The 16,413-nt window shown below is 40.2% G+C and overlaps 1 protein-coding gene across 2 annotated transcripts; it reads right to left on the reverse strand.

Annotated features, from left to right (window-relative positions):
• Positions 1–427: 427 nt before the first annotated feature.
• BAG1 (BAG cochaperone 1) lies at positions 428–16,394 on the reverse strand. 2 transcript variants are annotated; one of them, XM_079302516.1, is made up of 7 exons: positions 16,282–16,394; positions 12,321–12,449; positions 12,089–12,171; positions 11,275–11,388; positions 10,683–10,790; positions 5,063–5,125; positions 428–3,757 (listed from the first exon to the last, which is right to left on the reverse strand). In XM_079302516.1, exons 1-7 carry the CDS (start codon positions 16,322–16,324, stop codon positions 3,668–3,670), a joined length of 630 nt encoding a protein of 209 aa, XP_079158642.1. In that variant the 5' UTR covers positions 16,325–16,394; the 3' UTR covers positions 428–3,667. The 2 variants fall into 2 exon arrangements, with proteins under 2 accessions (XP_079158642.1, XP_079158643.1); XM_079302517.1 differs by lacking the exon at positions 11,275–11,388.
• Positions 16,395–16,413: the final 19 nt, after the last annotated feature.

Here is a 16,413-nt window from a genome sequence, read left to right on the forward strand (position 1 = left end):
CAGATCCAGAAAACAGAATCACAGGGTGGGTCAGGTTGGAAGGCATCACAGTGGGTCATCTGCTCCAACGTGCCTGGCACAGGATTGTATCCAGGTGGTTCTTTAATATTTTCAATGAGGAAGACTCCACAGCCTCTCTGGACAACCTGTCCAGTGCACGGCGTGCAACACAACTGTGTAAAGTACTTTTTGGGGTTTTGGGGTTGGCTTTTTGGGGTTTGTTTTTCAAATACCAACCCATCTTTTTTAAAGCTCTGTCTCGTTGCCAGCCCTGGGGCACTGGAGGCCCCAAGGCACGGCACCCTCAGTGAGCCCCGCTCGCTGCCCTGCACAGCGCACGGCAGCACCAGCCAGAGCAGTGTGTGCCTTCCCTGCTAAACACAGCCCAAATACAGCATTTACTGACTACACGACCAACGACAGCACAGAACTTTACAGGTTTTATTTTTATCTTTTCATTTATCACAGTACAATAATGTAAGTTAACAAAAAAAAAAAAAAAATCTAGTGCCAATTTCCATGGTGTCAAGTGCTCCACTCCAAACCACCAATGTCCATTAGAAGTTTAAAAGTGTTGCTCCAAGCTTACAGCGACATTACCTTCCAGAGGGCTTGGCCATGGAGGATGCCACTATAGCTTTGTGCTGTTTCCAGAGAGCAACCCATCCCATGGTTCCAGCCTCCACATTTCCCCGAGTTGGGTTTGGTTCATCTCACACCAGCCCACGGGATCTGGGAGAGAAAATGGGCCAAGGGCACGTGCAATTCAATTTCCATTTTGATAAAAGACAAATCCTGTGGTACATTTTGCCAGGATGGCAAGTCCAAGATGTGTAAACACAGCCAGAGCAACACAGCAACTGGAGGAAGACGATGGGATAAGTGCAACTACGGCAAAAGGGAGGAACTTCTGTTTTGACATGATCATGGCAGATTGTTGGGCCGAGGAAACGATTCAGTAGCAAAAAAGGTACACCTGGACTACAGAATCAGTGAGACTACAGCTTAAGCTTAATTATTTATATCTACAAGTTCTGAATATTTAAAATTGCCTCTTCCTTCCCCTTCCTTCCACAATTGCGGTCTGCTGCACTTTTGAAAAGCACAGACATTTGCTTTTACTGAATTTAAGGCTATTATGACAAAAAAATGTTTACAACCCCCCTCTCCAAAACCAAATATATCAATTCACTCTAGAATGTCTTGGATAGCTCTAAATACAACCATCTGTTTTCTAAAACAAATCAACTCCTTTTTATATTTGGAAGACAAAACAATTTATACTGCAGAAGTTGGTCCTCATACAAATACCTTTGTTCTATAAACCAAACCACTTAGCACTGCAAGGTAAGTTTGGGTCAGAACACTCACCCTCTGCTGAATACAGATGTACTGGTGGGAGAGGTTCACCATCACTCTCTTTGCCTCAAAGCACCAGACTATCAAGAGATCTGTAGGGAACATCCTGAAGTTAATCCACCTTGCTCTGAGACAGGCTGAGGATGTACTCACACAAGCACATCTAAGGAAGCAGCAATTTCTGGGAGAGACTGGGAAGACTATGTCTGCCTGTAAATGTTCTCACCCAAGAGAGAAAACTACACAGGAGCAGCAGAAATGGACAAAGTCCTAGCCATGACCACAGCTCCCAGTTCTCTCCATGGACACAGGAGGATACTTTCATTGTACATGCACCTGTGAAAGCTCAGCGCATAGAGAACCCACATCTGGGAGCTGAGGATCCTTTCCATCACAGGAAAGTGGTTGATTTTGCATTCCCTGAATTAGGCAAGTGTTGCTGGTGGTTTAAGAGTCAGCTGAATCTAGTACAGAAACAGCCACAGGCTAGGCAGGGCTTCACAAAAATGCCTACAATCAACACTTCTTCCTCTTAAAGTGCTGGGAAAATGCAGCATGAAAGACTAGTTAGCTTAGGAAAAAACTTCCACAGTCCTACCATACCAAATCCTAACATGATAGATAAGGTTCCTGGAAGTTTAGACTATGAAATTCTCCACAGATGCTGATAAGAGAATTTCATAAGGAAAAAATATAAACTTGGAGTAGCTGGCTAACAGCAAAAAACATGGCAACTTAAATCTTGGTATGGTCAACCAGCATTTTTAGAATGTAAGTGATCCTTTCTAATGCACAGCTATCACTTCATTTGTTCAATGCCATTTTTCACTAAAAAAAAAAGTTCCTCCAATTACAAACATCAAAGACAATACTGTAATAATAACACCTTAGGAATTATTTAAGCTTCATAACTTACAAGAAGTTAAAATCTTTTTACATACATCTCCTATTTTTATCTTGAAAAGACAGCTAACCTTAAAACATGGATAATGGCTCACTACCTAAGGGCCAATTCTAAACATTCTCAATCTGACTCAATTGGGATGAAGAGTTTATTTCTTGCACAGAAAGAGGCTCCTCACCAGTCCCTGCTTCACCAGCCGCTGTGTATCTGGCTGACCTCCCAATGAGGAGCATCAGTGAAAAAGCAGCTCCTGAACATTTATGTTACCTACAGGCTGACATGCTCCACAGTCTGCTCACAACCTCTGAGCAACCACTGCAAAGTTGGCTGCACCCCCTCAAAGTTTCTGTCTCCTGCAAAAGCTGATTTCTCACCTAACGGAGAAGGTAAAGCACAGCGTGTATCTGACTGTGACTCAGTCATAACCCTCACACAGATGGCATTGCTAAAATAAACCTGTGTCTCTTTGCAACAGGCCATAAAAATTCACTGATTGCCTTAACATACTGGAATAATCACTGCATCTTCCTGTTAAATATAGCATCATGAATTCAGTAAATTCAGAAAAAAGTATTAAAAAACACTTTCAAAATAGCTCCTTAGTTACACCTTGCTTGAACTAAACCCTTGGTATTTGAGCAGCATGAGTCATCTCATTTCATTTCTCAACAAAAGACAGAACACAAATAATAAAAATACAAATAATCTATAAAAACCACAGTACATCAGAAATCTGTGTAAAAAACATACGTCTGCATCAAGGAGCTCAGTAACAACTTAAAGCACCACTCAAAATTAAGTACCATACATGTTACAGTACATTCCATTTATTATGACAATTTAAGGCTAAAATAGGTATGACTCCCTTATAGTCAAGCTTTCTTATATTTATAAATGCATACAAACATTAAGTAGATACAAATGCGTAGGGGGTTTTTATTGCTCTGAACTGTCTATTAGAATGTTAAACTTTCTTGTTGTCTCAGTTTGCCTTTTTCAATCAAGATGAAGTCCTACAACTGCAACTTATGGCACTTGTACAATTATAGACCTTCTTTGATTTGAGCTGTAAATAAATTCAAAGATATATCAGACAAAATTGCCCACCACTGAAAACTTCATAACTTAGTTAACTAAACTATCTTATCATCCATGAGATACACAATTCATCACAAAGATTAGTTCAGCCATTCTTCAGGAAGGATTTTCTTTTCAAAATAATAGTTCTAACCAAGCGGCAAACAAGACAACCAGCAAGAAATGATTGACTGGTACCAGTCTAACAGACTGGGCTTTGGGGAAAAAAAAAGAAAAAGGAAGCTGGATATGTGCTCCAAAACAAAGAGCAAACTTTTCTTCTTGCTCATAGAGCAATTATGTTTCCTATTTATGTAAGGCAATGCCTCATTCTGCCAGTGCCAAATTCTTTGACTGTAGCTTGTCCATTTCTTGACCAATATTCCCTTCAATGGTATCACACTGGGCAAGAAAAACCTGAGAATAAAAAACAAACATGTTATTGATACACAGTTTGGAACTGGGAGGTGTTTCTGAAGAACTCAAAGTGCAGTTTCTATCATGAATTTGAGATGTCAATTCAACAGCCACTTTCCATGGTTTTGGTAATACCTTATGCACACCTGCATTCACCCAAAATCCAATAGAAACATTAATTGGATAAGGCTAATAAGGATATGCATGGCTGCCCACCACCACCAGTCCTGATGCTGACATATTTTCCGTTGATCCAAAGTCCATAAGCAATAGGAAACATGAAGGTTCAGACAAGTTAGTGCCTCATTCAGTTTGGAACGCGACTTCTAAGCTCCTTTCTAAAACACATACTTCAGAGGCCAAGGCTGGGAGGGACAAACCTGCTCAGTCAAATTTAAAACAAGCTTTCATTAAACCAAGACCTTTTCTACTTCTTAAGACTACAAGGCACCATTGAACCTTCATCTTCATCAGTAGCTGGTGTTTCTCAAAGGACAGAAGGCTCCATTCCAACACAGGCAGTCCACAGCACATTATGCTTTCTTAGAACCTGCCCACAAATTCTTACAAGTAGAGCAACACAGAGAGAGCAATTGGGAGCCAGCAGCCCCTGGTCACTTTGCTAGGCCTGTACACAGCACAACACACAGCAGTTTAAGCCAATAAACTGTTTTAGGCCAACCCCAGGGTATGCAAGCATACTGCACTTTCTGAGAAAGATTTTTCCATTAGCTTTTCGTGTCTTGCCTTTGTTTTTGCTATGTCTGCACCAGACTCTGACAGTCAAACCAGACATTTTATGTTATTTACATTAAAATGACATGAAGAAAGCATTCTCTTTCTAGAGCAGCAAACTGTTGTGCAACATGAATGCTCCTCAACCATCACACTCTCTGGCAAGGTCAGGAGTAGGTCAGCAGGAGTTAGAGTTGACTGCTTGTGCCCAGACCTCAGTCTCCAGCCCACCAAGATTCCAAAAAGGAGAAATAATCAATCCTCTTGTCTTTACAAGTTAACAGGATTTCTTCACATCATCAGGCAGCCATAAAACAAACTATTAATGCAAATGACAAACATTATCTGTAAACAGCATGAACTATGAAAATCTGTATTTTGTGTGCTGTTTTATAAAGCTATTAAATACCTCTCAAAGCGAGGTTATACAAAATACCAATGTAAGAACAAACACTGAAAAAATCTAAACAGCTCATTTTCACAAACTCTTGGTATACAAGTGCCCAGCATTTAAGAGGGGAAAAAAATAGAAAAAAAAAAAGCCACCAAGAACAAACTAAGAAAACTTACTTGGACCCTCTTGACCAATCCCTTCTTTTTCAGTTTGCAGTCACTGAAATTCTCTGGCAGATTCTGCAGCAAAATAAGCAAACAAGCTGATGCAGTTTAATGCTGAAATGAATGCATTAGACTTACAGCAAAAACTGGAATTATCAAAGAAGTCTCTAAATAGGCATCCTGAAAATGCCATGCCCAGTCAGTAATGATGATTACACAGGAAAGAATATATAAGAAAAAGTTATTCAAAAGTTAAGGATGCAGCATGCTGACTGCAAAGAACCCAGCTAGCAAATCTACCATGTGTCTTTAGGGAATATACAGCAACAGACTACACACAGTGCTTTTTCTGCTGTGGTGCATGTTAATTGTTCTGCTGAGCTTCATCTTCAGGGTTTTTTTCAGAGATTGCAACATGAACAAATTTGTTACAAATACATTAACTAAATCACTTGTCATCATTAGAATGCATCATTAGCAATGTATCCACTGCCAGTCTAAGCTGTACATCTGATCATCTCTGCAAAGTACTCATGGAAGGCAACAGATGTAAAGTGTTACACAATGTCAGCTTTCAATTTAATTCAAAGTGCATAATTTTCTGTACTCCTACCACCCATCATGTTCATGTATGCCATCCTGGCAAGTGTTACATGCTTTGTCCTTTCCAAGCTATGTGAAATGGGGCTGCTGCTGAGGAATGGTGCTCAGGTTTATGATTTTTTTTTTTAACATGTAAAACACCTGTATAAATTATTATCATTACATAAAGTTTATGTGAACATTCTTAAAAACACTGTGCTCTCACTGGTGAAGATGCATAAAAATCTTGGAAGTTTCTCACTAGTTTATTTTCCACACTAGCTCCAGACCAAGAATAGAGGTTTCCCTAATCTAATCTATTTCATTTCAGCCAAAATGTGAGCACAGCTGGGAGGTTTAGATACATAAACTTTTGTAAAAATCAAAGAACAAATTAAAAAAAAAAGGTGCTCTTTTCTTTTATTGTTCAGACAAACGGATTCTACTCCTCCTGTTTGTTGCCCATGCTGTGTGTGCTGGTGAGAGGCACTTCAGCTGAGCTATGGGCAGTGTCATCTTCCTATGGGAACACTCCTTATCTCCTCAGAGGTATTTCACTGGTGTTTCCCTCTTAAGCCCCAACAGCAGGATGGCTGCAGTAGAAGGCTACAAGTTTCCATTACTGAAACTTGGTAGGAAAGTTACAAGAACTGCAGTCAGCATACAGGCTAAGGGGGGATGAAATGGAGGATGGAGCAGGTTGGAAAATTACCAACCCAGATGTAACAATATGGAAAATTATAGGGAGAAAATGCAGGTTCTGCTTCCTGGATGGAATGTGGTCAGCATGTCCAATTTCCCACACACAATACATACTAAGGGGGCCTAAAGAGAGGGTGGACTGGAGACATCATGGCCAGGGTCTGTCTAAATCCTGCAGGGGGGAACATGGTGGTACCTTGTAGCTGATAAGCCACCTAACAGCTGTCAGTAAATGAAGGAAAAAGATTTCCTGCTGTTGAACCAGCAACCGTGGCAAGATCACAGATGCCCAACTTCATTCCAAAGTTTACCTTGGATGCAATACTAATGTATAACTCCAGCCCCAAAGGTCACCTCAGATGTAATACTGACACCACCCACCTCCAAAGTACAACCACCCCCCACCAAATATGAAACAGTCCAGAGTCACTCTAGCTCCATCTAAATGTAAAAACAGTATAGGACTAAGTTAAAAATGGCATAAAAATAGGGAAGACTCCATTATTGGAGATTAGAGCTGGTTAGTTTACTGCTTTATGGAAATTTTTGCAGCCAGATACTACCACCAGCAAACCTGTCAGAATTTTCTACTGTATTAATAAAGGAGGGCTACTCCATAAACTGGTAAAGTAATTCCTTACAGTTACTGACAGCAGGTGACTATTTGACTGTGGATACCCAGGAGAGGGTCCCCTCTTATGCTGCTGGGTCCTGAATTTGTCCCTGAATCTTGCCCGGGGCATTAACAGACCAATTAAAAGTGTGGAGGTCCAGGAGGGGCCTCTCTGTTTGTATGTGACTCCAAGCAAGTCATTTGAACCATCCCTGCATCAAGTGGGCTGCTCAGGGAAGGGTCCCTATTCACAGATGGTGACAGACGGGTGGGGCACAAGGGTCTCAGCTAACCTGGGGCACTGACACACAAATCAAACAGAAATGGTTGGAGAATGGCTGTCACGTGACAATGCTCCTTTAGCTTTAGAAATACCTTTCTCTGAAGATTCAATTTCATGTTTACAACTCATGCTAAGAGATTAAAGAACTATAATAAGAAATGTTTATCACATTTTCTATTGATCCAGATAAATTCAAGAAGTTTAGTAATAGGATCTCATCTTATTGTAAATTGAAAAACTTCTCAAATATCTGGGAAATGTTTGTTACAGGAACAGTCATGGGGCTTTTTCAGAATACTTCTTTCTTTTAATCCTTGAAATGTTAATTTCATATGGATTTATCCAATGACAGGTATAGCAGAGACAGGGAGACAGTTAAATTCATCAGAACAGCATGGTAATTTAAGTAAATTCTACAGAGGAACTATAATTTTAGAAAATCTCAGGAAGGAAGATGGACCATCAGAGCATAACTATGAGTCAGTGGCACTATCAATGTCCTCAATATTGAAAGACGCAATTTGACAGATTTTTGTGAACTTATGTTAACAAAATCAGCGACTGGTATTTCAGAAGAGAAAGCTTTTTTCAATTCTTAGAACAATCTGTTCTCTGCAATATTGTCTTTCTAGATTAAAAAATCTGCCATTTAACAGACAACCATCTTAAGGACAAAGTGAGTGCTCACACTGCAGTACTGGTGAAAACATTCATTAAATCAGAGCTGGTTCATAAGTACATGACTGTGGATTCAAATCTTCCTACAGACCTCATAAAAACTTGGCTTTTTCTTGAAAAAGCCTTTCAGATATTTAAAAATCTGAGCCAGATGACCAAGTAAAGCATTTCCTGTGTTCTTCTCACTGAGATTTGTAATCAGTAGTGCATTTGGACTTCTATTCCTGGACTAAATGTTTTAACTGATGAAATAGCACATCTGTGAATGCACACACACGAATCTTCAAGTATTGAACAAGACTTAACTGCATTCTTCCCAAAGAAAACTAACAAGATCTATGGCTAATGGCAATGTCTGACTGTGTCAGACAAAATTTTGTAAGATGCAGTGAAAGCAGTAGATGTTTAAACACATTTATGTTACAATGCTTAAGTTACCGATGCTTTACCCAAAAGCATCCTTTCATGCTTTTGGGTAGTGCATCTTTTCTTTCATACCTCTGGCAGTGACAGCTCTGCATTTTTTCTCTCACTCCCCTCTACTGTATGACTATAAACTTACTCCTCCATCTTCCAAATCCCATCTTTTAAATTCACATTATTGAACGCATGGTGCCTAGTGAAAGTAATTAGTTCCAAACCCAGCTCCTCTAATTGATGAGCTTGTCTGCGACCAGTAAGAGAGTGATATGCCTAGAATAGAAAGAAAACAGTATGCAGGCTTCCTCACCCTTATGTCTCTGTAACAAACCAAATCTCATTTTACATCAAGCTGTATGGTTTTGAGTGATCCAAATAACACACAGCAGCTGAGACACCTTAATGAGCTGTGACAATTCTGCCAAAGAAAAAATATGGAACATTTATAGTTTGAGCTTGCTGGTATGTTTGACTTCTACAATACATCATCCATTCTTCTCAGTCAGTCACATTTTTCTCCCTGAATTTTTTAACACGCTGTTGACTCTACATGTTCAATAGCATTTAACAGATGTGTCAGAACTAGCTTTAGACTTGGCTGCTAAAAAGAATGCTAATTACTTGTATAAACCAATTCTACGATAAGATAAAATACTTCACTGCTTTGCATTTCTATTTGCCATTTTTCACTCCAGTGGAATTTATTGTTCACACACATTCCTCACTACCAGTCTGTACTGATGCCTCCATATACTGAACAACCACAATACAGCTCAATGCTGCCTCAGTAACCTGGTGGTCTGTTCATCTAACCTGGTGTAATACCAGCACTCTGTATTCCCACATTTTATGTGAAGATTCCACCCACCTACATGTATTTCATCTGCAAGACTGCATATTAATCCAGTTTTCACGATACATCTCACAGTCAGCTTTGTATATTAAAAGAAATAAATATGTGCAATGCAACTGCAATCACTGGTAATCCAAACCCTCATTTACTAAAATGGCTTTTCAACATCATACGCTCTTATACAATAAAGTACAAACACCTATTACAGATTTTGAAAGAAATTAATTACAATTAGTCTTTGCTCTGGCTGCTCCACTTTCTCAAGAAAGAAGACTTCAAGAAATGAAGTACAGGGAACTCCATTATTTCCCAAATCTAAACACTAGGTCACTGATTATAAGTCTTCTAAAACATTGTACTAGACTTAAAATCCCTTGTCCAGTACTATTTACAGTATTTTGGATAAGGAGATGCTTTCTGGTTAAATCACACAGAAAGTAACAGAATTAAAAGTAAACTTGGGAAATTGAGTTCGGATTAATCAGGAAGTAGTGAAACAGTTTTACAAGGCTGCCTGCTGGGTTCCAGAACTGCACATAACAAGTGCTGAGATATTTTTCTAAATAGGATTTGGTATCAAAAATGGAAGAGGTCAGAAATAAGCTTTAATCCTATTCAATTGAGACAGTTGTTATCTGATCGATATTTTCAGGACAGCACGAAGTAAATCTGCCACTTCAAACAGGAAATCAGTGATATGAAATCTTCATGTCTAACAGCATTCAATAACAAGTCAGCACAATATTCTCCTTTATATGAGGCAAAAAAAGAAAGAGAAATTTGAAGACTTCAAAATATTTAGAATAAAGCAATTTTTTTAAAGAAAGTATTTAGAACTGTTGGCTACAACAACGAGAAAAGACTATGTTATCATCATAGGCTTACAATACAAAAGCAGGAAATTAGTTACTAAGCTTCCCACCATTCCTATTCCATCCATATTATAAAGCATTTGATGATGGCCAGTTCAAATTATTATTCTTAGTCTACTGCTGAACTTTTTCAAAGAGCCCATCAAATCAAACTACAATTGCTTCACCAATTATAGGTATTTGCACGGCGTATTTCTGAAACAAAATTCAATAAAAGGTCACTTTAATTAAATTAATTAAAGGTATCAAGGAGGAGACATAAACACACCACTACCACAGAAAAGCAGCATTTTTCCTTCAGAGCAGACTATTATGATCTTTATATGTAACATAATTATATAATAAGGCTCACAAAGAACAACCAGCAGAGTGAGAAACAGAGTAAGGAAATACCCTGGTTGGGGCAATTTTCTATTTATCTCTGTACAAGACCCTTATTCTCATCTAGCTCTCAGCAACTACATGATACAGGAATATGTGTATTATACTCTGGAAATTTAATGTAAGGTTATGATCCACTAATGACTGTGAAGCACTCAGATAGCAAAAAAAAAAAAAAGTCTTAGTACATTAAAATATCAAGTAAGTTTCTGTTGGGATTTGACCCTCTTCTGTGGTTAGTTACTTACAATGGCATCAATCTGTTCAAGGGTCTTCATGAACTGCTCTGCAGTTCCTTTTATCCTCTTGTCCAGCTGTTTTAGTGCTTCTGCTTGGAGATCTTTTGCTAAAAATCCCTGAAGAAAAAAAAAAACAAATTATTCCATACCCTACACAATACTCACCTTATAAAATCTGTCAATCCACAATAGCAGAAAACATCTTTTACTATTTCTGTATTTTCAAGCATGATAGGGACTCCAATCTTAACTGTGTTCTTCTGCATTTTATCAATTCTTGACATGGTAAATGTAAGATCTGTTAGGATTACTAAGATGATGAACATGTAATAGATATTTTTCTTTGGACTTTGAGAGAAGTCTAAGTTTTTCCAGATATAAAGAATGAATATGAAACAGTATTTACCTTTTTCCAAACAGTGCTATGTCTCTATTTTGCAAACTCATAAATGGCATTTGGAATTCACTAGAATTACTGCTGACTCTTGGACACTATTACTGACTACTCAAAACTTTCAACTGTTTTGTTTGGGTTCTCTTAAAATAGATATACCTACAAAACTGCTTGGCAAAAGCATAAAGTGATACAAAACTGGCATACCTTCTGGATACTTGTGAACTCTTTATTAACTTCCTCTAACTTATTAGCTATTTGCTCCACTGACTTCTCCAAATCTTTTAACTTCTTTAATTCAGCCTCTTCTTCTGGACTATTCTGTGTATGCAAAAGTACAACATTCACAACTAAGGAACAAATAAAGATACAATGCAGCTAAAAAGCAGCAGTGCTGATTCAGACATAAAGGCTTCTGAGGGTTTAGAATACACACTACACTGTGGCTATTTTTCCATATTTCAGTACCTACCAAATAAGCTTCTTCCAAAGCTTAATTACAAGTATATCAGCAATGTATATAAGCACATTTAATGAGATTAATTTGAAGGGAAAAAGAAAAGTACTTTTTTTTTTTTTGTCAACTTTTTTTTCTTTTAAATAGCCAGTATTTACATTGTAAGATTATTACCTCATCCTCAAATTGCATAGCTAGCCCCAAACCACTTCACCAGAAATAACCCAGGTGATCAAGACTCAGTAGCTACAATTGGGGAAGTTTTTTTTAAACCAGAAAAATAAGATGAGCACATAAAATCATCAGTGCACAGAAAGTTCATGAGCACTAACCACACATTAGGCAGTCTTGACAATAATGTAAAGCAGAAGCCAGTCAACAATGTAATTTTAGAAAAGTACAAACTGCAGTTATTTGCAGTGCAACATGAGACTGAAATCAGCTCTGTGGATAGGTATACAAAATTAGGTTAATGCTGCAGCTAATTCCTGTGTTCAGCAGCTAACTTACTGACAAAAATGATGATAGCTTAAGGGGGGAAAAAGGTCCAAAGGCAATGCTTACCCTTTTCCCAATCAACATGACTTTGCAACCATTTTTAACACCAAGTGCTGATAATGGTTGTTCCAATTCTTTCAGAGACTTTCCTAAATGAAGAATGAAAGAGGAAAAACCAGTGAAAGTACATTTAGCAGCATAGGAATGTCTTAAAAAAGACATTTAAAACATGGACACCTGAAAGTGACAAAGATGAAAGCTTATCATCTATAAGAAACATGGCAAATTTATAAGTTACCTTTGTATATCAGTTTCTGAAAAGGAACTGGGACTCCAGTGACTTGTTCAATAAGTACAGCCATATCTTGTAGTGTAGGTTCACCATTTTCTTGTTGAGAAGCAACTTGAATACTATGCTTTTCATTACCTAGAAGAAAAACAGAGTAACAGTAACACTTATTGTAACTGAGAAAATATTACAGAAAATTCATCTCTGATATTTATTACCATCAATGAATAAAGTTCTCAAACAGATTCGCATTCAGAATCATAATTTTCAATCAAATTATTCTATTGCATTTTTTTCCTCTTGAAGAAGGGACCCCAGCTGAAAATTTTGGTTTACAGTGGAATAACCTGAAGAGTTAGATTTTGAGTCTTTTACTGGCATAATTTAGCTCCTGCTAAATATTATTCCTTCTTTTTAAGAGTACAGATGGTGTCCAGACATCCTACACGCTAAAGCATGAAAGCCCACACCTTCCTGATGTATCCCATTTCCTACTTCTAGTAACTTTTAATGACATGAGTCTTTGGTATCTGAGACAATTTATCACTTCCTTTTCTCCCTTCTCTTCAAACATGAGAAACAGGCAATCATTGTCTACCCTGTTTCATCTCCACCACCAATCACAGAGAATTCTCAGAGTACAAAATCTATTTCTCCCCATATTCTACTGATAAACAGACAAAACCACTTGGAGAAGTCCCAGCTTATCTGTCACCTTCCACTTATGGAGCATCCTATTCAGACTCCCTAAGATTACTTGCATGCAAACAGGAGGTAGTTCTTAGGGGGAAAAAAAGGGAGTATGCCTATTAATCTCTGCTTTGCAACAGACCCTTTTTACAACCCTCTGCTTCCACACACTTAAAAGTCTGTCAATCTGAAAGCACCCACAGGAATCAACCACCTCTGGCTGCAAGGGAAATCAAAACAGGCATTTTTTTACTCTGCAAGAGAGAACTTAGAAAACTATTCTCACGCCACTAATTTAAAGTGCACACATCTTTCACACAGGAGAGTGCTAGAAAAATTGATTTTAAAATGCTCCAGCCCCCCATAGTCACATGACAAGTGACACTGGAGCCCCAAAAATTTTAAAGTACTCACTAAATTTATTATTCCAAGACAATTTCAAGATTAAAATCCCATTATGCCTCTGTCACTTAAGCATTTCCCATAAACAGCCCTTCTTACCAGTTTGTTTTGGGGAAAAAAATAACAAGCCACAAAACACAACCTCAATATATTTCAAAAGGCCATCCTGATATATACAACTGCTTTGTATAAGAGCTCTGCCCTTGAGGGGTTGAGAGAAAAAAAACAAACAAATGTTAACCGAGGAAAAGAAACAAATTAAGTTTGTCTAACAATAGAACCAGTTTAATTACAAATTATGAGTACCACTTTGGGCAGACTGCAAACAAATTCTACTGTAAATTTACAGCAGAGTGAAATCACCATAACAAACGACTCATGGGTTGCTCCAGGTGCCAGAGCTGAGAGTCCCCTGCAGCCCAGAGTGAAGACCATGGTGAAGCAGCTGTGCCTCTGCAACCCACAGAGGATCCCACACCAGAGCAGGTGGATGCCTGGGAGGAAACTGTGACCCTGTGGGAAGCCCATGTTGGAGCAGGCTGCTGACAGAGACTTGCAGACCCATAGGGAAAGGAGCCCACACTGGAGCAGGTTTGCTGGCAGGATTTGTGAGGGATGCACACTAGAGCAGTTTTTTTCCTGAAGGACTGCAGTCTGTAAGAGGAACCCACACTGGTGCAGGGAAGAGAGTGAGGAGTCCTCCCCCTGAGGGGAAAGGAACAGCAAAGTGTGATCAACTGACCCAGCCCCCATTCCCCTGCACTGCTCAGGCAGGAGGAATTAGAGAATTCAGGAGGAAAGTTAAGCCTGGGGAAAAAGTCGTTTTTTCTCTTTTAGTTCTCCTTGTTCTACTCTGATTTGAATGTTAATAAACTACATGTCCCCAAGTTAAGTCAGTTCTGCCAGTGACCTGGTGAGTGTTCTTTCCCTGTCCTTCTCTCAACCCATGAGCCTTTTTCTGTATTTTCTGTCCCCTGCCCAGCAGAGGAGGGGAGTGACAGGGTGGCTTTGGTGGGTATCTGATGTCCAGCCAAGGTCCACCCACTCCATCTGCAGACTGTCAAGTCACACGTGTAGGTGTACTGTCATTCCATTTCTCAGCCCTAATTTCCATCTTTCCCCACTTTCACTCATGCACAAAAATCTTTATTAAAATGTGTATTGTATGAAGTGATCAAGCCACAGCTGAAGGTGTAAACCAGACAGATGAAGCTCAAGCTGAACAAAGGCTTCTATCTATTAATGATAAAGTCATTATCAGGTAAGAAAACAATTGGGGAGACAGAAACATTCTCAGACAAGCAAGCCACTGGCAAACAGCAAGACATTGGGATTATAAATACGTCAAATCATTAAATTACTAACATCTTTGCAAAATGAAAAGCCCTCAGATCAAATGGAGCTCTCTGAAGGAACCAGTGAGCACATGAATCATGATGATTCAAACAGATTATTCTACAAAATTCCTCACCAAAGACTCTTAAACAAAACTACCAGGCGGTAAAAGGAAACATTTTAACAAAACAATTTAAAACACAATTTGAAAACATGAATGAGCAAGCAAAAAGAAAGAAACAATAAGCTTTAGAGATGAAAAGAACATTACCAACACAGTGAAAAAGAAACAAAGGCAGAAATTATTATCCAGTAATTTTTAAAGAAATACAACAAACATTACTAAGTTTTGCTGAAAAACATCAGCCAAATGCTTGCTGATTTAATACTTACTATCCACTTCATTCCTCCTCCTGTCTCACTTAGATCCACTTCAAAATTTAACCATGGTGTTTCTCATCTTATTTTTAAGAACTGCAGAGTCCAAGCTATTCTCACCTTTCTACAGTAATGTTTTATATTTATTTATTGATACAAGCCTATCTTCCTCTCCACCTTCTTCTCCCTCCTCCAGTTTTTCTTTCCGAGGTGGAAAAAAGCCCAACTGTGTCAGCTGACCTTTGAGTGACCCATTCCATCAGGTCAGCACCCACCTGGTCCTACTGAAGAAACCACTCTCTGTTGCAGCCTTGCAGCCCACTAGCTGCAAACATCCCAGTCTCTTCAACAAACCAGAAGAAAGCCTACAAGGTAGCACCTGCTTTCAACATGCAGTGCTGACTTCAGCAGTATATTTCATCTAAATGAAGATGACCCAAACAGCAGAATCACAGAATGGGTCAGCTTGAAAGGACCAGAGTGGGTCATCTGGTCCAATTTCCCTGCTCAAGCAACTGGCACAGGATGGTATCCAGATAGTTCCTGAGTATCTCCAGTGAGGGAGACTCCTCAACCTCTCTGGGCAACTCGTACCAAGGCACACTTACTCCCACAATAAAGATGTTTTTCTTCATATTGAAATGGCACCTCCTGTGCATCAGTTTCTGCCCACTGCCTCTTGTCCTACTGCTCGGCAGCACCGAGAGCCTGACTCCATCTTCTTCTCATCCCCTCCTCAGACACTCATCCACACCAGTGAGGTCCCTCTGTCCCGTCTCCTCGAGGCTGAACAGGCCCAGCCCTCGCCTCTTCCTTTAAAGGGACGCTCAGCCCCATGACCCCCATCGCCCTCAGGCGATCTCTGCTCCGCTCCCTGGCGAAGGCCGCCGTGTCACTGCTCCCAGCGCCACCCCTCAGCACACCTACGCCTGCAGACACGGGCACGCCGTGCCCAGAGGGGAGCGCAGCCTCCCTCCGCAGCCGGGACGGAGCCCAGGCCGAGGCCGCCCCGCTCTCTCTCCCCGCCGGTGCCGCCGCGGCCCGCCCGCCCCGCGGCTCCCGGTGCCGCTCGGGGATCGCGGGCAGCGGGGCGGGGAAGGGCCGGGAGCGGCCCCCGCGGCCGCAGATGCGCCCCCCGCCCGCTGCCCCTGCGCCGGGCGCTTACTGTAAGTGACGGTGACGGTCACCGGGGCTCCGGGCGCCGCCATCTCGCCCCGCCACAGAACCGTCGGCGGCGCGGGCGGAGCGCGTCACTTCCGCAGCAGGAGCACGGGAGCGGCCGGGAAAGCGCCGCCCC

The sequence above is a fragment of the Erithacus rubecula genome (genome assembly GCF_903797595.1).
Source record: "Erithacus rubecula genome assembly, chromosome: 3".
NCBI lineage: Eukaryota > Metazoa > Chordata > Aves > Passeriformes > Muscicapidae > Erithacus > Erithacus rubecula.